The following is a 25,324-nucleotide window of genomic DNA, read 5'->3' on the forward strand; positions in this document are numbered from 1 at the left end:
GTAACCTGGCCCTGTCACTCATCCCTTGAACTTTAGATGTAAGAATTTGTTCAAATCATCCGCATCTGCATGTAAACTTTATCTCTCCCCAGTCCTGAACTCCTTTGCACCCTTCCTGTGCTGGTGGTCTTTTAGAGGTTGTGTTTACACCTTTTACTGCTTTATCTTCCCTAATGTTGTCATGACCTCCTTTTACTATCTACAAACATTTGCTGAAGAAATTCAACTCATCCTTTCACACTAATTTGTAGTCTGCGTTTCTAAATTAGAATTACCTAAAAAAATTCAGAACACTGTAGGATCAGACTTTTCTTTCTACGTTTTACTAAATAATAAACTTGGAATCTTGGCTTAACTAGGCCTTTCAAAAATGAACCCAAATTAAAATGTTTAGAACTGCCTGTTTACAGAAATCCACATAAATTCCTTGATGAGATAGTAGGAACTGCCGATGCTGGAGAATCTGAGATAACACGGTGTGAAGCTGGATGAGCACAGCAGGCCAAGCAGCATCAGAGCAGCAGGAAAGTCTCGACCCAAAATGTCAAACTTCCGTGCTCCTCTCATGCTGCTTGGCCTGCTGTGTTCATCCAGCTTCACACCGTGTTAAATTCCTTCATGTTTCTTTTCATAGCGACCCTGTTATGATCTCCGTAAGACCTTACATTACAGTAACTCTCTCTCAAGACCAGAAGTCTAGCTGTGAACATCTATATATAGCTGCCAATCCCTTGTAGCCATTCTGTGTCAGCTAAAAAGCCACCGGAGTGCGACAGCACCATCATTCTTTGTGTCCTATGAGACTACAACTAACACAGTTTTCTTCCTCTGATTCACCTGGTCTCCTTGATGCCATATATATGGTCAAATGCAGCCTTGATATCACCTCTAGAGTTCAGCTTCTTCATGTTTGAACCAAGGCTTTAAGAGATCAGGAACTCAGTGGTACTCGTGGAACTCAAACTAAGAATCAGTGAGCAGGTTATCGCTGAGGCACTGCTTGGCAGTACTATTGATGACACCTTCCATCACTTTAATGATGCTGAAGTGAAGACTGATGGGTAATAATTGGCCAAGTTGGATTAGTGTTGTTTTTGTCTACAGGACATAGCTGGGTAATGTTCCACATTGTTGGGTGAATGCCAGCTTGGCTAGGGAAGTGGCAACTGGAGGTCAAGTCTTCACTGCTATTGCTGCAGTGTTATCAGGGCCCATAACTTTGCTACTATCCAGTACCTCTAACTGTTTCTTGATACTATGTGGACTGAATTGATTGGACTGGAGACTGGTATCTGTGATGTTGAGAACCTTTGGAGGAGGACAAGATGAATTATCCACTTGGGTTGTTGTGTTTGCGTCAGCCTGACATTTTCCACTGATGGGTAGGGCTCCCTGATCTTTACCTAACCCGTTGGTATTCGAATTGTCTTTGTTTTCCCTAGGACTGTTGTCACTCTTACCATTTCTATCATGGACGAATTCTGTAGACAGATTGGTGCTGCTGAGGTCAAGTATGTTTGGCCCCCTCATTGGTTCCCTCACCATCTTTGTCAGACTTAGTTGAGCTGCGATATACTTTAGGACTTGACTAACTTGATCAGTAGTGCTGCTGTCAAGGCACCCCTGGTGGTGGACACTGAAAACCCCCACCCAGAGTTTTGTCTTTTCCGTGCCATCCTCAGTGTTTCCTCCAAATGTTGCTTGACAAGGAGTAGCACTGATTCATCAGCTGAGGGACGAGGGTATACGGTCAGCAGCATGAAATTTTCTTGTCCAGTTTTGATCTGGTGTCATGAGACTTCATGGTGTCTGGAGTCAAAGATGAGGACTCCCAAGACAACTCTCTCTCAACAGTATATCACTGTACCAACCACCTCTGCTGGGCCTGTCCCGTTGGTAAGACAGCATCTATCTAGGAATGGTGATGGTAATGTCAGGGACATGGTTTGTAAGTTATGATTTCATGAGCATGACCAGGATGGGCTAGCCTGTGAGACAGCTATCCCAATTTTGGCACAAGCCTCCAGATGTTAGTATGAAAGACTTTATTTAAAGAGTGCTGATTTGGCTTGTTTGTCCAAACCTGTCCTTTGGCTGTAATGTTTTACAAACATTTTGTGTTTGTCTCCTGCTGCCAACATGTATAATTTCTGATCGTTGTTCTCTCTTCCTTTTTCTGTTTGTTTTGACTTTTGACATTCTAACTTATACCTTGGTCGTTACCAGTTTAAAGCCATTCTGAAGAAGAGTCATGCCTTGACGCTCTCTGAGCTGGATTTTTTGCCATTTTCCTATGTTGTGGATCTTGTTGGATCAACAACAACTCGATCCAACCCTTCCTCTTCAAGCTAGTTCAAGAAATCCCTCACCCTCGCAGCAACTAGATAACACGTCGTGTGGTAGTTTCAGTCCAGCTTGAAACAGATCTGATTCCGTTTGTTGCATCTGCACAGGTACCATAGTCAGCATCTACTTCACCTCCTACTATCCCCATCTACAAATTATGGAGTACTTGTGTTCCAAGGAGTCAAAATTATCACCAATGCGTCCACTATTTCAAAATTATCACCAATGCGTCCACTATTTAACTGGAAGGTTAAGTGATAAAAAATGAGACTATTGCAGGCATCTGGTGAATGGCTTGTTTTCTCTTGGTAAGGCTAATAGAATGCATACAAAATAATTGCTTCAATTATCTGCTGAGGAATTTGCTGTTTCTGTTTGTAGTTAGCCGATTATGTCAAATGTTCACATTTTTAAAAATAGTAACTTTGAGCTTTTCTTTTCTTGGGGAAAGAAAATGAGTATGGTGAGAACGTGGATCTAAAATCATGTATGTAAATGCTGCTGTGGTGGACCAAATGATTGTTAAATTTAGCCAACTCTTTACACAATGCTACATGAACAATATACAACCAGTTTTATTATTTGTTTTGAAACATGTATGGTTTTTGCCATCTGCACTTCCGTACTTTTCAAACGTCTTTATACTTAATTCATTTAGCACCTGAATTAGTGAGATGGTCCAAATGTATCAAGTTTATTAAACTTCTTCTGTTTATACTGCAGAAAGTCTGATCACTGGATGCAGAAAAAGGTAAGTCACTGTTCGATGTACCAAATAGTTGCCGACTCCTCAGAAACTGGGTGGACAATTTCGGTTCTGAAAAAGAGCCACTGCACTCGAAACATTAACTATGATTTCTTTCATAGGTGCTGCCAGATGCTGAGATTTTGCAGCAATTTCAGTTTTTGAATCATTTAAATTATTGACAGAATTAACAATGTTTATTGTTAAATGAGCCTTTTTATAGAATGATGCAGCACAGAATCAGGTCTTTCATCCCACCGTACCTGCACTGGCAATTTTTTTTTAAAAAGCTACCTAATTATTTCTTCCCAGTACTTGCCCACAGCTCTATAAATTTTTACTCCTCAAATACGTGTATCAAAGTCCTTTTTGAATGTTTCTGGTGAATTTTCCTCCTTTGGCCCTTAAGCCCCAGTGTATCATGGTAACTGTGTAATTTATTTCTTCAAGGTTTTCCCCCATTTCTTTTTTGAGTAATCTGTTCTATCAAAAAATGAATAGATTTCCGAATACTTGTATTTAAAGTCTGTTAAGCTCTCATTACTGTAATCCTCCTTTCCTATATTTCTAAAACCTTTTGATAGCTTTCTAAATCAGGTAGTACTCTGACTTGGACACACTTTTCTTTCAGGTGTGACCAAGCCATGTATTGTAACTGTTGAGCATAAGGTCTTCCCTTCTGTGCTGAATTCTTCAATGAAGCCTAAGATCACTGTTGTTTTTGTTTTCAAGGAACTAAATTTTTCATAACGGCTTTCAGAATTTGTCTATGTATCCCTTGTTTTATGTATCCCTTTTAAAACTGTAAAATGTTGTTAATGCTGCCATTCCTCATTCTTCCGACAAAATATGTTTGGCTGGACAGCTGGTTTGTCATGTAGTGTAATGTCAACAATGTTGGTTTAATGCCTGCACCAGCTGAGGCTACGATGAATGTCTCACCTCAACCACTCCCCTCATCTGAAGCACATTAAACCACCATCAGTCATGTCACTCCAATGAGAGAACAGCCCTATGATCTGTTGGACTATGATGATATTTTCACATACCGTTGTGTTAAATTCCGTTTGTGATGTGTGTGTGTCTCTCGCTCATTTATGTAAGTTTGTTACTGTTGTCTTCACTGTTCACTACATTTTCAAACTCTTCGAGATCTTCAAAGTTTGAAATTACACCTGCTGTCCCTATAAGGATGTTCCCCTTCACCCACTGTTTCATCTGTATTAGAATTATATTCTCTTGAAGCTTCTAGTAACCATTTACTGATATTCCAGTCAATGTTTATTTTTGTCCAAATTGGCAGATCCCTTTTCAAGATACTCAAATTGTGCCATTCCAGTTTAGTAAACTCACTTTCCTTTATTTGTGATCAGTTTCCTTAATTATAAAAGTAATGATGTTGCTGTGTCTGTTTTCCAAATGCACTCCCACTGAAATATGCTTGGCCTGCCCACTTCATTTCTTAGAAATTAATTCAGAAATGCTTCACTTCTTGTTGAGCTGGAAATGTATTGATCAAGATATTTACATACAGATTTCAGAAATAGCTCACCATTATCGTCCTTAATGCTGTTTCTCTTATTCTTTTCTCTCTATTCTTTATCGGAGCATTGAATTTCTCCACTAAACTAATTATTATTTTAGCAACTTTGTGAAATTTGCTTGCAGATTTGCTGAATCACCTTGCCATTATTTGATCATTTATGTTGGACTGTCGTCTGCAGGCAACAACAGAAAGGGGCAGGGACTGCCTAGTGGATATTATTGCTAGACAATTCATCCAGAGACCCTGGTGATGTTCTGGTGAGTTCAAATCCTGCCATGGCAGATGGTGGAATTTGAATTCAAGTAATATCTGGAATTAGGAGTGTAATGGTGACCATAAACCACTGTTGATTGCCAGAAAAACCCATCTGGTTTACTAGTCTCCTCAAGGAAGGAAAACCATTGTCCTTACCTGGTTTGGCCTCCATGTGACTCCAGATCCACAGTAATTATGCTTGATACTTTACTGCCCTCTGTGCACTTAGGGATGGGTAATAAATGCTGGCCTGGCCAGGGACACCTACATCCTGTGAATGAATTAAAAAAAAGGCTTGCTGATAGATCTCTTGATTTCTGTGGTGAGAATTTCACCTCTAATTCCTTGTGTTGTGCTACAACAAATTACTGTGCTGTTTACCAGACATTCACAGCACTGCCACTTCTCAGTATCATAAGGATATCCAAGCAACCAGTCACGCTCATGGAGTTAATACAACTCTCTGCCCCAAATAAAGAAGTAAAAGCATTGAAATTTATTAACTTTAAAATGTTTTACACAACACATTGAAGATAGAAATTAAATTATTCAGGAGAAACATTCAATAAAGTTTGAATCTTCTAACTATTGTTTGCACTGCTGCTAAACAATTGTTTTTTTAACAGGGCAAACCTTTAAAGACTCAGTTATGCTTGATTGTGTGAGGTGTTATTTTTTAAGAAATTTGTAATGGTGTTGAAATGAGGCATGAAGTTGAAATTGTCACCGAGTTTAGTGATAGCTCATTCGAGGAGGAAGCAGAGCACAACTTCAGATTTCCAAGCTAATCAATGCATGCCTGATGTCCTCAAATTGAACTTAGTTCTGAATGGGTGATAGCGCAAGCTGGCACTTATTGCCAATAACCTCCCTTGCAAACAAAATATGACTACACCCGTTTCCCCTTTTGCTCCTTAACTTTAGCCAGATAAAAACAGTCCCTAATCATCAAGAACACTTCCCTTTTTGTAATAACTTTCGTTTGATCAATTTCCATCCCAATTATTCTCTCCCGTAAATGTTCCATGTGCATTGTAGCTTTTAACTTGGAGTTCTTTGTCAACTGAAGTTATTGTTATTGCCAGTTAACGTTATTGCTGTTTGTAATGTGTGCTCGAACTCTTTACCCTTAGTTGCTATGCTCCCTGTGTTTATGTGTATGAAGTTCATCCTTCATTTCCTTTGTATCTCTTCCCTGTCTCAGCTCTCCTCTTTTCTAATATTCAGTTCTTTATGCAACTTGTTTGTCTCCTCTGCTTTGTCTTGGTTCCTTTTCCTCTGTCAAATTCATTTAAACCATCTTCCCCGAAGAGCAACAGTTTCTTCACCAGTCTCTGAGAAGTGAATGCTGTTTTTTATCATGTATGCCCGTCTCAAACTTTGCTAACTAACTTTTGTTATCAGGGAAATTTCTGTCATGAATCGCATAATCTTTAAAGGCCAGTTATGCTTGATTGAGCAAGGGATTTGTAATGGTGTTGAGGGGCCTGAAATCAAAATTTTGGTTGAAATAGATGAGGTGCTCCATTGAACAAAGTTAATATTAAATAAATTCTTCTATTCTAAACTGCTACCTGTGTTTGCTTAATGAGAGATAATATAAAATCTGCACAGAACTTGATTAAAATTTAATTCACATTTATGCTAGGAGATGGAACACTTTCACGTTTTCAGTATCTAGTACCTTTACTAAGATATCTTGGAACAGAATGTTGTTTAAATTTCTATTTGTTTTAAAATAGTATGATTGGCTTAGAGCTTTCTTGATTACAGTTTTTTTTAACTTTTCACTGTCATATTTACAGCGCATGTAACACATTTATTTGTGCATAGTTTATCCTTGTACTAGACTTTTTTTAAACACCAGTCATCAATGTAGTAGCTGTATTGAGAAAAGGTTCTTCAAATGGAAATTACTATTTCTGCTGATCTTGTTCTCCTGTGGATGGATTATACTATTTTGAAAGGAAATGTGTCTTATCTGAAGTGCAGAATACAAATGTAATCAGTGACTATTTTTTTATTTTGAAAGAAGTTCATGCGGCTGTTTAATTGGAGGGTTTGGGAAAAAAGACATAATACTGAAAATATAACAGAGTTGATGTACAGGTCCTCTGTCTTGCAAATCTACTTTTGTACCCGACGTTCTTCCAGCTTGAGATGAAAATTGAATATATGTACAATGATTATTTATACAGTAATTCTGAACTCATGAGTTTTCTTCTTCCATCTTGAAGGGTGATTATTCCCAGCCACCACGTTTTCCTGATGTGATTGATAATAAAAGAAAGAAACTCTATAACTATTTGGTGAGTTTGAATTCAGGTTACCTGTCATTAATAAAGTGCAGTAGGGAGCTGAAGCTAACTTGCTATAATCCAAAATACAAACTTTTTTTTAAAAACAATGTTGTTGCAATATGATACTTGTAATGTTTAGCACAGAAGGCAATTTGGTCCACTGTGCCTGTGTTGGCTCTCCAAATAAGCATCTCATTTCTGTTGTCATTGAGCAACCCTGCACATTGTTCGTTTTTGAACAACTACCTAATCCCCTTTTGAATGCCTAAATTGAACCTGCCTCCTCCACACTGTCAGGCAGTGCATTCCAGACCCTAACCAGGGTTATATGATGTGGTTTTGCAAATAGGTTTTGCTTCTTTTATTAATTAAAGTTGTGTTTTCATTTTTAGTCCTTTCATGAGTGGGAATTTTTTTTCCTTCCTGACTGTGTCCACATTCCTCAGGATTTTGACTACTTCAGCCAGATCTTCTGTGAGCCTCTCCTTCTCCATGGACTTCTTTAGTCTGTCTTCACAACTGAAATTCCTCATCCCTAGAGACACTCCGTTAGATCTCTAGCTTTCTCCAGTGCCTTTGCATCTTTCTAAAACACAGCACCCAAAATTGGATGAAATATTCAGCTTTTGAGGCAGAATTTGAGTCCTGGATCACCACCTTGCATCCCCTTGCTACGCCAATATGAATCAAGCACACGAATTGTTTATTGCTGCTACTCTGTCAACAAGTCCCAACATGCTTAGTGACTTATGCACACACAGACCCAGTCCCTCTGCTTGTGCACCCACATCAGAGTTGTACCCATTATTTTATATTGTCTCTCCATGTTCTTTCTACCAAAATTTATCATCTCACACTTCATCAAGATGTATTTCATCTGCCACATATCCACCAACTGTGCAAACTCCTCTTCTGCCCCTCTGAAGTTGTACATTATCTTCCTCACATTTAATGATTTCAGCAAAAGACTCCGTCCGAATAGTTGTGTATTCTGACTTTTAAACTCTTCAGTGAAAGCTTGTGAATTATAATCGGTGTGAATCATTGTTTCCTTGTCAGATATAGACTTCAGACTGTTGAAGAGTCAACAATAATCTCAAGGACTGTCTTTCCAACATAGAATACTACTTCTGATACTGGCTTATTTTCTTGGGAAAGTACCCCATCTGCCTCCCTTCCTTGTCTAGACTTCTCTTGAGTGAAACGTATGAGAGCAGTCACACTGTTGGCTGTAAAGGGAGGGCCTTTATGCGAAGTTGGAGTGGTCAGCCCTGTCAAAGGCTGTAGGCAGGTCAAGAAAGAAATGTTTACCTTTGTCATTGTCACAAAAATGTCATTGTGACTTAGAGAGCCGTTTGGTATGATGGCGAGCAAGGAAACCTGATAGAAACATGGAGTTCTGGAAAAGATGGGAACACATTTGGGAGACAGCAGTTAAATAGATCCAAGCCAGATAGTACACTATGAAACAAGACAATTCTGTTCCATTGTAGTCCTTAATTGAGCTGGCTGCTAGCCCTGCAGTTTTGCTGTATCTAGTGAATCATCTACACCAGTTCTACTTCTCAGCTGGCTGCTGCACTGTCACATGCCCAAAATATTTTAATAACCACAGGGTCTCCAGCATGACTGTCTTTTATTGGAGATTGCTCATTTGGCAAATTTTGAGAAGATTTGTAGCTCAGGTTGAGTTTCTGGATGTGAGCTTGCTCGCTGAGCTGGAAGGTTAGTTTTCAGACGTTTCGTCACCATTCTAGGTAACATCATCAGTGGGCCTCCGATGAAGCGCTGGTGTTATGTCCCACTTTCTATTTATTTCTATTGCTCATTTGATCACAGTGATCCAGAAATGATCACTGTTTCATTTCTCACTGCTTCCAGCTGCTTCTCAGTTGCTGGACTTAATTCAGTGGTTTCCCTGTGGCTTTGTCTTGCAGCAGAAACTGCTGTTGAAGCTTCCCCTGCTGGTCTGTCCCACCGCTGGCTCTTTATTTCACTATTGTGGTGGTTGTCTGTGATGAGGATAACTGTTCTACATTGCTGAGGAAAGTCTCTGGTATTTTTAAGATGACAAGTTTTTCAGCGTATGGTGAACTATTTAAACTCTTAGACTTAGCATGACACCTACACAGTACCTTATCTCTGCAATCTCTGTTATGATTTCTTATGTCATTACCAGCATCTTATTATATACTTATTTTAGGTCATATACTCCAGTCCTTATAATGTCCACTAGTCATAAAATGCCTGAAATACAAAGCCATGCTGACATAAGAGTAACCACAAAAGCATGCTGTAGGTTACAGAGAGACATAGATAAGCTGCAGAGCTGGGCTGAGAGGTGGCAAATGGAGTTTAATGCGGACAAGTGTGAGGTGATGCACTTTGGTAGGAGTAACCGGAAGGCAAAGTACTGGGCTAATGGTAAGATTCTTGGTAGTGTACATGAGCAGAGAGATCTCGCTGTCCATGTACACAGATCCTTGAAAGTTGCCACCCAAGTTGACAGGGCTGTTAAGAAGGCATACAGTGTTTTAGCTTTTATTAATAGAGGGATCAAGTTCCGGAACCAAGAGGTTATGTTGCAGCTGTACAAAACTCTGGTGCGGCTGCACTTGGAGTATTGCGTACAGTTCTGGTCACCGCATTATAAGAATGATGTGGAAGCTTTGGAAAGGGTGCAGAGGAGATTTACTAGGACGTTGCCTGGTATGGAGGGAAGATCTTACGAGGAAAGGCTGAGGGACTTGAGGCTGTTTTCATTAGAGAGAAGAAGGTTGAGAGGTGACTTAATTGAAACATATAAAATAATCAGAGGGTTAGATAGGGTGGATAGGGAGAGCCCTTTTCCTAGGATGGTGACGGCGAGCACGAGGGGGCATAGCTTTAAATTGTTGGGTGAAAGGTATAGGACAGATGTCAGAGGTAGTTTCTTTACTCAGAGAGTAGTAAGGGAATGGAACGCTTTGCCTGCAATGATAGTAGATTCGCCAACTTTAAGTACATTAAAGTCATCGTTGGACAAGCAAATGGACATACATGGAATAATGTAGGTTAGATGGGCTTCAGGTCGATATGACAGGTCGGCACAACATCGAGGGCCGAAGGGCCTGTACTGTGCTGTAATGTTCTATGTTCAAGGCCGATGGTAGGCTTAGACAACTCCTCCACAGCCTGCTGTTGGCCACAGAGGTCTCAGGAGAAGATCTCTGATCTGCTGGCAGTATGCAGAAAACTCCTGTTTGTCACCAGGTGGCCAAAGATCAGAAGATGGGGCTGAAGTGCAGGCAGAACATGAGGCGCAGCTCCTTCAAAGAATGAAATATGGTCTGTGCAGCTTGCACATACTTTGAGCCCATGACCTATCTTCAGAATTGATGCATGCAACATACACTATGCCAGATCCCTGAGTGTAAAGCAAAAGGACTCCTGCGTACTGAGCCCTATTGAGCTACCCCATGGTTTTGGCTTTCCAGAGTCAGGAAACTTTGGAAAGTTGAAACCAATGTATCAATTATCTCTGCAGTCACCTCTTTGAAGATCCTAGGATGAAGCCCATCAGGTTCTGGTGACTTGTCAGACTTTTAGTTAAATAATTTTCTCTGCGTCCATTCCCTAGTAATTGTACTTTTAACCTTTTTTCTGCCTTTCATTGCTTCATTTAAAAGTATTTTTGCTGTTTTATTTGTGCCTTCTGCAGTGAAGATGCGCACAATTTTTGTTCAATGTGCTTTGCCATTTCCTCATGTGTATTCATTTAGATATTACACAATGTAGGTTTAGACTATCTTTTAAATCAACAGCTTCTTTGGAGTGTTACACCCAATCTGGTTAGTTGTATTTCAGTTGACAGTATTTCTGAAAAAGAAGCTGAGCATTTGTACCAGTGAGAGGAAATCACTTGGTCAAATCACATATCGATTACTGTGACTAGTTCTGGTTACTGTATTCCCATCTGAAATGTTTCAGACTTGAATAATTTATTATTCTTGAGTGAAGTGGGGAAATGTAATTTTGTTTATTCACAGCAAAGCTTTCAGATAAAAAGTGAAGATGATGCGAGTTTTGTTCTGAAGGTTACAAAGGCTTTCAAGGATGCATTGATTAGTTATTACCAAAAGAAGGAATCCGTGAGTATTTTGAAATTATTCTAATGGATAATCTATGAATAGCAATAGTTAAATTGTTTCATCCAACTTGCTGTTTCTGATGTCTGTGGTTAAGAGTGTTGAATTTTAATTTCTGGCAATTGATTTCAGCACTTTTGTCCTATACAATTGTTGCATTAATGCAAGGTTGACCTCACTGCAGTCACGAAAAACAAATTGCTGTGTAATGGGAATGAGTCTAGTCAGAATATAAATGCCATTCATAAACAGCATTTCCTTTAAGTTGTGCAGCTGCCTGGTAACTTGCTAACCATATACAGCAAACACCACTGCATTGACATGTGGCACCTAGGCTATTGAATTCAGTGTTTAATATCCTCAGTTTATGTAAAAATTCCAGAGTTTTAGAGCATGGAAAAAGGCCTTTTGATACATCGTGTCCAGCACATGGCCCCATAGCCTTGTATAATATGGCATTTCAAGGACTCATCTGAATGCTTCTCCAATGTCTTGAGCATTTCTATCTCTACCACTTTAGGCAGTGGGTTCCACATACCCATTCCCCTCTGGATGATTATCCCTTCTATGTTACCTGCTCCTTAGTTTAAAACTGTGTCCCTTGGTTATTGATCCCTCTATGAATGTAAAATATTTCTTCCTAACCATCTGATCTGTGCCCCTCCATAACTTTGTACACTTCAATCAGGTGTGCCATCAGCTTCTCTGCCTGAAGGAAAACAACTGCAAGCTATCATCCTTTTATTTTGTTCAGCGAGAGCACCTACTTTAAACCCGTGACACAATTTCTTCTGATTGAATGTGTTATTCCAGTGTACACAGTCCTCGGTGGTCTGAACACAATGTGCTTGTAGCTGAATGATACCACTTAAATTTAACACCAATTTAATGTGAGTTTATTGATGCTTCTCAAATCTGGTACAGCAGCCTACAAAGTTTATAGGCATTTGTGAGGAAAGTATTTTGATCTGATGTGCTGCTTTTGATTCAGTCAGCATTAATAGTTAATGAGAAGGTAATTAACATCTAGTCAATAATTCCTTTCACCTTTTGGAATGAAAACGATTTTTAAAAATTTTAAGTCGAAAAAAAAACGACAGTATTAGTGCTCTGTTTATCTTGGTCAATTTCAAATTGCAGTTACAAGTGGTCTTTATTTGACATTTCCCCCACTTGCAGATTATCGGTATCTGCAGTTCTTTTGTTTTCTGATCTCTTTATTGATGGCTGTGTTTCACTCCTGGATTTGACCGAGGTTTTGGGCTCCATCTAGTGGCACAGGTTTGGTCTTTGGCATCCATCTGCACCAATCAACTTATGCCACGAGATGGAGTCTGGGCAATCTAATTGTAATATAGTAAATTATGTTTGAACTGGCACTCTCGATAAAACGACAAAACATATACTTCAAATACCAGAAGTTTACTGTATCATCGTGATCTCTGTGACGTCCGAGTAGTCAGTCAAGGATGGAAATTTGTGAGAGCTTGCGAGTGAGAAAGCTTACTGCTGGTAAATTTTATTAAAGGCAAAGTTGCATTATTATTTAAGTGATTTATGCCGTAAATAAAGTATAACACTGGCATGTTTACCCCCTGCAATACATTTCTGTTAGTTACCTTGTGTTTTTACATAGATTATGTGGACATCTTGATCAACCGGCACATTCCTGGTCCCATAGGTATCGGTCAATAAAACGTTTGCATTAAAAATATTTTTTATTATATTCCTTCAATATTTTGTGATGCATTTTACGATGCTGGTTATTTCAGCCAGGAGTGTAGTATTGCACATGTATGATACAGTATTTCAACTTTTACCTTGTTTGTTTCGGGAACTGAATCCTGACGTTGACAGTCATCCTTATGGTAAACAATGCTTTGCTTAAAGTTGCAATTTTCAATTTCCCCAAAGAGTAGGAAGTTTGATATACCAGGTGCAATAACTTTCTACAATCATTATGTCAAAGCTGGAAAGAGATAATAATAGCTCTGGCACTGCAACGTTCACTACAGAGTTGGTTTAAGGTGGATCAAATAAGTGCTTTTTCCAGAATGAATTACAGTGTCATCAACTACATTGAATCAAAATTGTGATGAACCCAACTCTGCTTCCAAAATTGTGAACATGATTATTTGTCTAATGTAAAGATTCAGGATAGCTGTTTTCCAGTATATGAATAAAATATCAGATTTTTCGTTAATGATTTTGCAATGTAATCCTATGCAATGAACATCATTAAAATGTAATCATGGCATAACAACAGTTTTTTAGTTATTTTGTGTACATCTTTTTTGCACTCTCTTCCATTCTTCCATCCAGAAGAATGGCTGTGATCCAGTGTAAGAGAAAATGCACCAAGACAAATAGAGCTCTCATTCAACAATTTTTCACTGCAGAATAACTTGCAAATGAATGGTTTTTGCAGATGTCAAATTACCCAAAATCTATCAGCACTGAAACTTTGTTATTAATTCTTGATTTTAAAAAAATCAACTTGGTCCAGGCTCTGAGGTGTAATTTGTGCTGAGTGCAAAATCCAACCAGATTTGGTTTCCTGCTTTATAAAAGGAATCATTCCCTATGAACTGAAATTAACAGTTGAAGAAGCTTTGCAACAGCTTCTTCAGTTTTTGCTATGACGGAGACTTTGTCTTGTATTTAGTTCTACAGATGTTATTAACTGGCATATTTTCTAGCTGAGTTATTGATACTAACTGCATCAGTCTCTGTTTCTGTTGTCACCTCCTTGAAATAACTTTCTAAGATGAAGTTCATGACAACTAATCCTTTAGTGTGCAGACTATGTCCTACTGCATAATTATCTGGATTTTTTTAGAACTGATGATTGTTACCCCAGCCAGCACAGTTAACTTGCATACTTTTAATCAGTACCATTTCTTAAGATTGCTTCATGGAAGATGAAGATAAATATGCATACTTCTGTTAGCTTTATCCTACTCCGTCAGCACAGCCAATCTTGCAGTGGTAGACTGATGGTGCTCTGCTTGACGTCAGTAGAGATAATGTAGCTTTTCTTTTTGTCCTGTATTGAGATGAAGATGTTGCTTCATACATAATACTTTCAGGCTTACTGTTGCATTTTTTTTGGGTGATTCTCTAATCCGCTGTGGTAGGTATCAATGGCCCCTTTCTTTCACCACAACAGTTGTGGGTATGACATGTCTACCGAATTCCGGAGGAGGTTCTTATGTAGGTGTTACTGATGCTTTAATCTGTTGCAATGACTAAACTTTGCTGCAAATGCCTAAAATACTGCAACTGATTTTATCCTTATTTTTGGACTGAGTTATCATGTTATTATTTCAACATCAGGGAAGAAAGAAATTGCATATGTTGTGCTTTGTCATACTTAATGTCAAAAGTGCTTTAAGCCTAAGAAATTATTTGGAAGGGCTGTGACATATTGCTCATAACTGGCAGCCATTTTGTACAATACAGTTCCACCAAAGACAATAACATCAATGACCTGATGCAATATTTTTCTATTCAGTGTTCAAAAGAATATTTGGTTGGAACACTTGGCAAATTCTGCATTTCACAAAGTGCAATGCAATCTTGAAAATTGACTGTAACAGAATGTTCATAAGGATAACACTTGTGACAGTCACATTCCTCTAGATGCACTAGTGTGGAATCCTGTATCATATGCTCATTCCTGGAATGGCATTTCAAGTTAGAATATTCTAACAGTCCTACAAGTTCATTGAAAGGTTTCATGAAGGAGAAAGCATCTGGAAGGTGTGCAATATTCTTTATCATTCTGAATTCCGAAGCAATTCTTTGCAAGAATCTTAATGTTCAGCAGAAAAGAGCAGCTAGTTTTTGCAGTTGGTTTGAGACTCACTAGAAAATGATCCAAAATCTTTCTAAGCTCTATTCAACTGCGCCTGATGGCAGTACGTTCCCTATATGTCCGTCATTCTTACTTTGGCTTACCAAAAGATTTATGTCCAGTGGTTCTTTTGTAGGGCTATACATATTGCTGTTTGTTTAGGCTGAGTTCCTTTGTTAAGTTTACATAAGTTATTGATCTTCCTCCATTGTCACCTGAATGCTTCAAACTGCTGCTCCTGCTCTAAAATTCAGACATAGAGTCGTAAAGTAATATAAAATGGAAATAGGCCCTTTGGCCCAAACTGGTCCATGCTGACCATGGGTGCCCACTCAGCTAATTCAAACTGCCTGCGTTTGGACCATATTCCTCTGAACCCATCCCATCCCTCTACCTGTTCAGATGTTTTTTAAATGTTTCTATTGTATCTGCCTCACCCACATTCTCTGGCAGCCCATTCCAAATATGCACCACTCTCTGCATGAAGCAGTTGCCCCTCAGGTCTTTCTTAAATCTTTCCCCCCTCACCTTTTAAACTTCTGTCTTCTAGTTTTCAATTCCCCATTCCTGTGAAAAAAATTATATGCATTCATCCTATCTAATTCAATTCCCCATCTCTTGTGAATTTTAACACCTCAGTAAGGTTACCCCTCATTCTCCTACGTTCCAAGGATTAAAGTCCTTTCCTGGCCAACCTCTCCCAATGACTCAGGCTCACTAGTCCTGGCAAGATCCTCGTAAATCATCTTTGCACATTTTCCAGTTTCACTATGTCCTTTCTATAACAGGGTGACCAAAAGTGCACACAGTACTCCAAATGCGGCCTCACCAACAACTTGTACAACTGTAACATAACATCCCAATTCCCATATTCAGTTCCTCAACTGATAAAGACCAGCGTGCTCAATGTCTTCTTCACCACCCTGTCTACCTGTAACACAGCTTTCAGTGAACTATGTACTTATACTTCCAGAACCCTCTGATCCACAACATTCTTCAGGACCTTACCATTTACTGTACCAGTCCTACCTTGGTGTCACTTTCCAAAGTGCAGCACCTCACGTAGAATTGTATTTGCCAGGCCTCAGCCCTCTTCCCTGTCTGATCAAGATGCCTCTGTAATTTTTGATAACCTTCCTCGATATCAACAATACTGCCCAATTTTGTATCACCTGCAAACTTACTAATCATTCCTTGTACATTAGCATCCAGGTCATTATGTAAATAACAAATAACAAGGCTCCCAGCACCAATGCCTGTGGCATACCTCTAAACACGCCTCCAATCTGAGACCTTCGACTATCACCCTCTGCTTACTATCGAGCCAATTTTGAATCCAGTTAATTTTTTTAAATGTTTAGGAAAAGCAAGATAGTTCTCATCATTCTCCTGAATATAATCCTAAATAACTTTGTTAGTATGTTACAACTGGATGAACTTTCACAATCTAGAAGTGGGCTTCCTTTTCCTGCATACATGTCTATCAGGAAGAGGAATCAGTTGACATAAATCCTGAGTAGACCTGAAAGATGATGACTGCATTTTACTGTTGATGACTATTCGGATGTGCAATTGTGCTGCTAAAATTATCCACACAAGATAGGATTTTTGCACATTGTAAGGCTGTAATGTTAACTATTCTGATTTACATTAACAAAAATAACTTGGCTGAATTTGATTTCCTTTGTCCAGAAATTGCCCATTTTAACTAAGCACGCAATAATCCACCTCATGCTAATGTGGAATGTGGTTTACCACAGCTTTAATTTCGAACGAGTATGGAATATTATGTCCCAGTCTTCAAAGTATTTTTTATTTAATTCATTTGTTTTCCCATTTAAAATTTGGCAAGTAGGAGAAAATATTTTATTTCATGTGAATGAGTTTTAGGTTCCAGAAATTCTATTCATAACCTGATGATTGACTTAAATGAGGCATGAATTGGCTGATTGTATTGGATACTTTAAGTATTCTGTTAAAGCTTTCACTCTAATAATTGATACTTTACAGACCAATTGGGGAATCCATCGAGTTTTATGCGCAAAACAATCACATGAAAGTTTCATATGGCTATTCGAAACTTAATATCTTTAGAACTCTGGTTGATGGGAATTCCTGCTGGAGAGGAAAAAAAAGCGAAATAAAATTAGCATCAACTGCAGTGTTTTACAAGAGAAGACTAAAACATACCTCTTTGCAATAAAACATGGTATTGATGTTGAACTCTAGCTGACTCCAGTCATTCACAAGCTAAGCTGACTCCCAGATAATTTTTCAAGAATGTGGTCAACCTGAGCAAGTAGAAAATTGTCTACTGTGATGATTTTATCAACTTCCTCTTTGCTTTTCAAACAGAACTGCTGCTACTTTCTACCTTGTTCTGTCCACTATGCACAGTCTTTGAACATGAATAGGAAACATCTTATTATTTTCTGTTCTTCCATTGATGTATTGATCATGCTGCAAACTGGATCTTTCAAAGGCTGAGCTTTTAAAAGAAAAGTCTTCATTTTGAAACTTTTTCTTCAGTTTTTGCTGCAAATTCACAATTAGCTTTATTTCAGCTAAATTGGATAAAGAACCTTGAAAATAAGTAATGCTTGGGATCTGGTATTGTTTGTTTCACTAAACTCGAGTTTCATATGCTGATCTCAAATTGATTACCAAGTGTACTTGACGGATAATCCCAATGAGCTTTATTTACTGTCAGCCTAAAATGCTTCAAGATCTTAAATTGTAGTAAATAAATTAGACTAGGTTTCTTCTTTTGAGGAAAAAAAGATGTTCTTATGCTTTGTTTTTAACTAAACAGTGTCTAAATAGTTCTTGCTGTGTCCCATTTCAAACCTTTTTTCCCTTGCCCAACCTCAAAGGACCCAGTCATGAGGGCTACATTGGATCAGAGAACTGCAAGATCCACCGGTATACCAGATGGCTATTCCAGATATAATCCTGATGCATCAGCTTCAGCAGTACGAGGCTCAGAAAGCCCCAGAGGTAATTCAGATTTGAAAATTATCAGCAGCATCTCTATTTATAGGTGCTATTAGACAAACCATATTACCTCTTCCCTCATTTGGTTTCTTTGCGTTGACTTTAGTTGACCAATTGAGGATTTTGTCTGAAATTTAGTTTGGATCTTAAGGTAAGTAAGATAATAGAAATTGTAATAGACAGCACCTGAAACTATGATCAAAAGCCATTGAGATCCTTGTTTCTATCCTGTATCATAAATTCAGGTTCTTATGATTAGCTGTGACTTGATCTGACTTTGTCAACTTAGTCCAACCTTCAGATTAATTTCAGAAATGCTATCTGAAGAGCAGCTTTCTGGACCTGAAACTCTGTTCCTCTCGACAGTATCAGTTTGGTTCCACTTTGGGATCCACATTGTGCAAGAAACACTTGACAAAAATTAATCAGTAGATTAGCTGACCTTAGGTGTACAAAGTTGCCTGAAATCCATATGTTTATCCATGACAGCTTTATTTTACCTTGGGAATGACTTCTCCAAGTGAATTTGAAGCTGAGCCTCCACCTGCAAAATTTGCCCTTCTCACCCTTCTGTTGGAGTGAATCTTGTTTTTCCATAATTTGAAAGACTGAAGGTTAAATCTTGTAGAGGCTGTTAAGGCACCACCATCATCAATGGGTCCCAATATCTGAGAAATTCCACAGCAACATTACATGCTGAACTGATCTTGGGTACATCATCAGTTGGTAAAGATTCATCTTTGTTCATGCCTGCTTTGTTGTACCTTGGAGATAGCTCCTGTTACCAGACTTGAAGTTGCATTTTCAGTTGCAAAATCTGCCCATTGCAACATCAGGTTGCGCTGTGCAGAACTTTTAATGGTTCTTTCAGGCTAAATTGCTTAAGCCATATGCATAAGCAGTACCAGCTGTTGGAGGCACTATCAGCATAATTAAGCAATTCCATTCATTATCATTGCAACCATCAAGAAACTCTATCCCAAGAACCTAACAGAATGCTTTCTTCTGTATCAAGGAAGAAGACCGTTTCTTCATGACAAAGGATTTTGCTCAGCCTTTTGTGCCAAATTTCTTGGGCTTTAATGAAGAAATGGCTTCAACCTTATATCACTTTCACATCAAGAGAGTACTGTCAGTGGCATTCTGTAGTATTCAACTGTTGATTGCATTCTGTAATGTCAATGATTGAATAGAATCCAAGAGTGACGTTTTCGTAGGTTTTATGACCTGTCCTTCTCCATCTGCATTCAAATGCACGGAGCCAGATTGTATTTCTGAAACTGCAAGAACTGCTGGACCTTTTTCTGGCCAGCTTTGGAGTGTCAGCACCACCTGAATTCATCAGGATTAAGCAAAACAGAGAGATCACCATTCTGTTTGAGTTCCACTTTACTGGAGCTCCTCAAGGAAACACAGAAGTACCTTTTATGTAATGGTACTTGTGACTTTCTGCATTTGCTGGGGCAGGGTTTTCCAAGTTCTGTGACTCGTGATGGTGAGTGCATTTAAACAAGATGCCTCTTCAAACAATTTGTCAATTTGATATAGATTGTTGAAGTACAATGACTATATGCAGACCTTGTGCAAAATGGTGTTTGTCTAACAGTCAGCAGAATTCACTGTTTTGCATAAGATACAATCCATGAGAAGCAGGGAGAAGTCTGGAAACATTCCAGGTGCCTTTTACTTCTAGTTAATGCATTTTTATAAACATGTTCCACAATGAACTCGTACTTCTAGCCAATGAACAGATTCCCCAAATGTTTTTCCTCCACTGTAAAAATTAATATACTAGCGCATACTTTTTATTCAGTCATCAGACATGTGAAGTCAACTAAAACACAGTTGAAGGTGTCAATTTACAACTGAAACTGAAATTCAGTTGGTCCTTTTTTGGCTGGTTCCCTGCACTTGCATCTGTGCCTGTGCATCTGTTAATTGTCACCAAAGGTTTGGTGATTTGACTTAGAACTGGTAAGTAATTATTTGGGAGACTTCATAAACAAATCAACACTGGTCTAAGATTCACCAACATTGCTGTGGTGATCCTACTTCGAAGAAAGGATTCTCTTCCAGTGGTTTTAAATATCCTCACTTCAACTGAAATGTGTGTCATGAAAACGGAACATTCTTTTGTTCCAGAACACTGCAAAGGTCCAGTGGTGAACATACCACTTTTTTTAAAATTAAAGCCTGTGATTGAGTCAGAGATAGCAATACTGCAGGTTGCTGTCTCAAATATTAAATGAGCATTCTTCACCTACAAGCTCTGGTATGGCACTGGTTGGTAAAGGGTGAAACATAGTAAGTTCATTACACCTTTCACCCTAAAGAAGATCTGCTTCAAGGACAGAAGAATGGTATTCTTCCTGCACCTGTTGCTGGTAATTCCAAAGGGCAGAGACTCAGACCTATCCTCAGTCAAAGGAAATCAGAACAAATATGTAACGATCATAGTGCTTGAGGACCCCCTCTCCCAAGTCTCATAGTCACTGCATCCTGAGGGATTGAGTTTCGATGATCTGCTAACCAAACATGGCCAAATATTTGTGTCATCAAGTGCCACTAAATGTTACCAGTACAAGAATACTGCTCAAAATCACAGCTTTTAAATTATATGGGCCAAATGCATACTACTAACTCAGAAACTGCTTCAACCAGATCTGCATGCAAGTGCAAGATCTCAAAATAAATAGAACTGTGTTCTGATTGGAACTTTTCTAAGATAGCCAATAACTAGACTTCTCTCTGTCCTCTAGATAAGCTTTGTATGGCAGAGAACTGGTGAAAACAACCATCACATAATTCTTGACATATCATCTTGAATTTGTACTAATCAGTTTTCAAACACATTTTGTTGGAGTTTTGGACTTGGTATGTCATTTTGATATTTATAGCTGTCAATTCCTGGAAACTTTTGTACATTTACCATTGGTCAGAAAAAATGCTTCCTTCACAGTTGAATTAAAAATGTAATCTGTTCTGCTTAATGCTACCGTGCATTGCTTATTTTACAAAAGGATCTTTTGGTATTGTCTTACAACAATTTGTTTCAGATGTGGCATCACAATCCATTTATTATTGTAACAAAATCTACTTATGTTTTATTTTAATTTTTTTTAGGTGACTATGATTGGAAACAGGATATTTTGGCAACAGACCTGAGGCAATCACTTGAATCCTCGTCATATCTATCCTCTGTCGCTGTCAGAGATTCTGCAATGTATTCCTCTTCAGGCAGGGGCTATTCATCAGATGACAGATCTGGGAGTCAGCATCTGAACTGGGGCATGAATGCAAACTCAGCCAATACCTACTTCGGTCACTAAACTTATTGCAAGGGTGTAAAAAGAGAATAATAGATGGTTGGGGACTGTGTTCTGAATGCAGCAGAGCCCTTGCAGAGCACAAACCGATCTTTTAATGTACATCTTAATTAGTACCTTCATCCCTCACCATGCATTGCTCTTCATTTAATTTTGATATACTTTTTGTATTTGTTTCTGAAATGACAGCATCTCTTAAGGGTAACCATTTGACTGCAGACCTAACCCAAGTTCACAGTTCAACTGAAATTCAATGAAATAACATATCTCTGCCCCCCACATACATGTAGTGCTTTAGTAGCTTGCATTTTTTTTCTCATTGAAAACTAATGTTTACAGAAATTGATGCACTTGGAAAACCTCGTTTCAGGAGTGCAATTTATTTTTATCTCCAAGTTTCTCTGTTCATCTTGTTAGTACATTACAGGAGCTAGCATTCATTGATGAAAACCCCACAACTGTTGACAGTTAGACTAAAGTGGACATAATAGAACCCTCATCCTGTCCTCGTCTGATGTCAGGAAACGTACTTGTAAGCAGTTATTGTTTGGAATGGGAACCTTTACTGCCACCATCATACACCCTGTATTCCTATACCGGAGGGATACTAAGCAATACTCTGGCATGAGATTGATAATGGTATAGTGACCGAAGGCTTTTACTTCAGTGCAGCACTATATGTCATATTTACTCCGATTAAATGAGTGACATATTAGCTTTTCTACAATTTTGTATTCCGTATGAGATTGTGCACCTAATGCTGTCATCTGTCATATCTATAAGCCAATTAGTGATTATTTAACATTCAGCTAGTATTTTAATGTTCAATTCCAACAGTAAGAAGTTTTCAAATAAATTAGCCATAAATTATCCTCTGCCACATTGGAAAGCTTTAGATACTGCTGTTTTGTACAGTTACAATGGTGTTAAACCATTCAGCTCAATTCATGGACTTAGGTTTGGTAGACATTTTAAGCAAAATAAAGACTACGGATGGGTTTCAAGACACTCCATTGACAGTCAAATTTAATGCACAATAAGTGGTGCAAAAATATAGCCAAGTTAGACAAGCTGTCTAAATCTATAGATTCATGAACATCTTATTTTTTTTCTTGCAATTTAAATTGCATACGATGATTTGTAATTTGTCCCTTCCACCAATATGCCATTTTTGAATTTGGTGATGGGGAAATGCTGCATGTTCATCTGGGTGAGGGTGGCCTCTTCATTTTGAGAAACCACTTCAATGTAACATGAGAGAAGTATAGAAAGACAGTTTCTAGATGATTTATTGAGCTTTCTTGCTGTTGTTTCTAATATAGAATAAACATTGGGAGACTTGAGCCTCTTGCATAATAGGCATGAAAGATGGCATCCTTGGGAGTTTTCGTTAATCTTGCATTGATTAGCTTGATTACCACTTTAAACATATAATTAAGAATGGGAGTTGAATACCCAACAGAAATTTCCTTCAGCTGATAACTACTACTAAGTACAAGTGTTCATTAACTATTGTTTGAATATTGCATTTTCCCTGTAGCTTCTGAATTGTACATTTTATCAATTGCATCTATACTTGTAGTTAATGTTTAATATTGGAAAATAGAATTGGAGAAATATGCTTGCATGATTCTGGACCATTTCTTCATTTGGACTTTGGAGTAGACACGTTTTAAGAGTTTTGGCTACATTAATACAAAGATTTTTACTATCTTAGATTTGCAACTCTGACGTCAGGCCTGTAAATCTGTTTCAGTTTCAATCATTTGGCATTCACTTAAATTTGTGTGCATTTACAATTCAAGACTTTATGCATAAGTGAATTATGTTCTTAAGAGATAATCATATTGTATTGCAAATTGTAATTAAACAGTATTTCCAGCATTTAAACTATATACATTTAGAAAAGAAAAACTTCCCTCGCTTGCGAAATGCTGAACAGGGTATTTAAAAGTGCATTTTGTTTTCCATTCAAACTTGCAACCAAAATACTTTGCTGAAGTACTTTAATGAATACGCAAGAGGTCCTACATCTTCCTCAGTCATGCTTGTTCAATTATTCTACCATACAGAGTAAGGTTCCAAATTTAATTCTAAGTCAGCGTTGAGTTATCTGGTCTTAATTAGGGCATCATAATTGATTGTGGCATCCATCTGTTAGGAGGGAAATATTGACAGAGGTTCCTATTCCTGATCATGGTTCAAGGATTCTTGCTAAAGTCCTTACATGACAGGATTGACTTGGGTTAGAGCTAATCTCAGATGGAGTATCTTCCTGAACTTGATTCATTTGCTGGTGATCACTGTGAATACTTGTATGCATAATGACTAAATGAATTGGTGATTAGCAGCCATGAATGATAAGTATGGAACAGAAGAAAATTGCCATGGAGGTTTTAAAAACTGCAGTATATGGCAACTGCAGCCTGTGCTCTAGTAAGCAGACAATTGAGAAAGAATGCACTATATATTAACTACAATTCTAAAATTGTAGTAAGTTCATGTTGAAGTAAATGCTTGGAGGAGGGAATCCGATCTTCTGGTATGATCTGAGTATTGCAAGTATTAAAACGGAGGCTTCATCCTTTGCCACAAAACACTCAAAACATTCACAAATTGGATATTTTGCATCACACATGAAATTGATATTTGAGATCCAGAATATGTTTGGCTTGTTGTTATGGAGTTATTCAGGCAAGCTGTTAGAGCAGGAAAACTCGTTAATGAAACCTTGGTTTTTTTCAGATTGAAATTGCTGTATAAGACACCCTGTAATCATTTTCTTGTAGGTGTACTCTACATTGGTATGTAACTGAAGTGAGGACATAACAGAAATTCAAAATTACATGGACATTTTTTATTACTGGGCCAGTTTTCAGTACGTGGGTTATCGTTCTCTGTAATGCACATTGTATTCTATTGCCAAGCGTCAACAATTTGTGATGTGGCATGTACCTGAAGGTCATGATATCTAAATAGTTTCATATGCTAAGTTAATTTAGAGGACATTAGATCACAAGAACATCTGGCTTTTTAGGTACGTTGGAATTTTTCTTCTTGTTTAGAATGTTTCTTTGCAGATTGGAATTGACTTGTAATTATTTTGAATTTCATACTTCATATCTTTCCAACTGAGTATAGTGATGCACTTATGATCAAATTGTCTCCAGAGCATGATTTTTGCTTTGATTGCATGGCTAAATGGAGAGTGCTATGTTCAGTGAAAAACAATGAATGTCATTTTGTGAAAATTGTACATTTATAATCTTTTTAAAGTTTTGTTGACGCTAAGCAACAGTAATGCTCAAAATGTAAAACTGCAGGAAAAGTAATCTATGTTCTGAGCTTTATTTCTAAATTCTTTGAAAAGTTTGGAAGTGTTTCATCATTGTATAAATAATTTGTGTTTTTGCTTCTTTGTTTCTGTGACCATAAAAGGAAGCAAAATAAACTGAAAAAATGAACACTGTATACAGAACATGCTCTCTCTTAATCAGAGCCTGTTGTTAAGTAAATATTTGGCATTTCAAAGCTTTCAGGAGAGCTGGAAAGACACATTCAAAGCTATTATTGTTCTTTGCAAAACAAAACCTTGTGCCCTGATCAAGGGTGAATAAGTGCCAATAGTTGTTTTAGGCAAAAAATGAAAAGTTGGAAGTCACCTAGAATATTAAGTAAATATTACTATTTTAAGTTAGAAACTGTCACTCTGTACTCCTAAATGTACGGTTTTTAATTCCACATCTAAATGAATTCCACAAAATAGTACAAATTCTTCTGGTAGTTTAGGTTAAAAACTTGACATTATAATCTCTCGACTTCAGCCTTT

General features: G+C 38.0%; 1 protein-coding gene across 6 annotated transcripts in view; it reads left to right on the forward strand.

Moving 5' to 3' along the window:
* LOC125464367 (uncharacterized) overlaps nt 1-24,964 on the forward strand; it is a 50,205-nt gene extending 25,241 nt beyond the window's left edge. For 3 of the 6 annotated variants that reach the window (XM_048556707.2, XM_048556698.2, XM_048556699.2), the window contains 5 exons: nt 3,070-3,097; nt 7,130-7,201; nt 11,221-11,322; nt 18,049-18,172; nt 21,293-24,964. In XM_048556707.2, the coding sequence (XP_048412664.1) occupies nt 3,070-3,097; nt 7,130-7,201; nt 11,221-11,322; nt 18,049-18,172; nt 21,293-21,498 (532 nt within the window). In that variant the 3' untranslated portion in view covers nt 21,499-24,964. The other 3 variants (XR_009447308.1, XM_048556715.2, XM_059655335.1) reach the window with 3 other exon arrangements.
* The last annotated feature ends 360 nt before the right edge of the window (nt 24,965-25,324 follow it).

This window comes from Stegostoma tigrinum, chromosome 2 (assembly GCF_030684315.1).
Source record: "Stegostoma tigrinum isolate sSteTig4 chromosome 2, sSteTig4.hap1, whole genome shotgun sequence".
Lineage (NCBI taxonomy): Eukaryota > Metazoa > Chordata > Chondrichthyes > Orectolobiformes > Stegostomatidae > Stegostoma > Stegostoma tigrinum.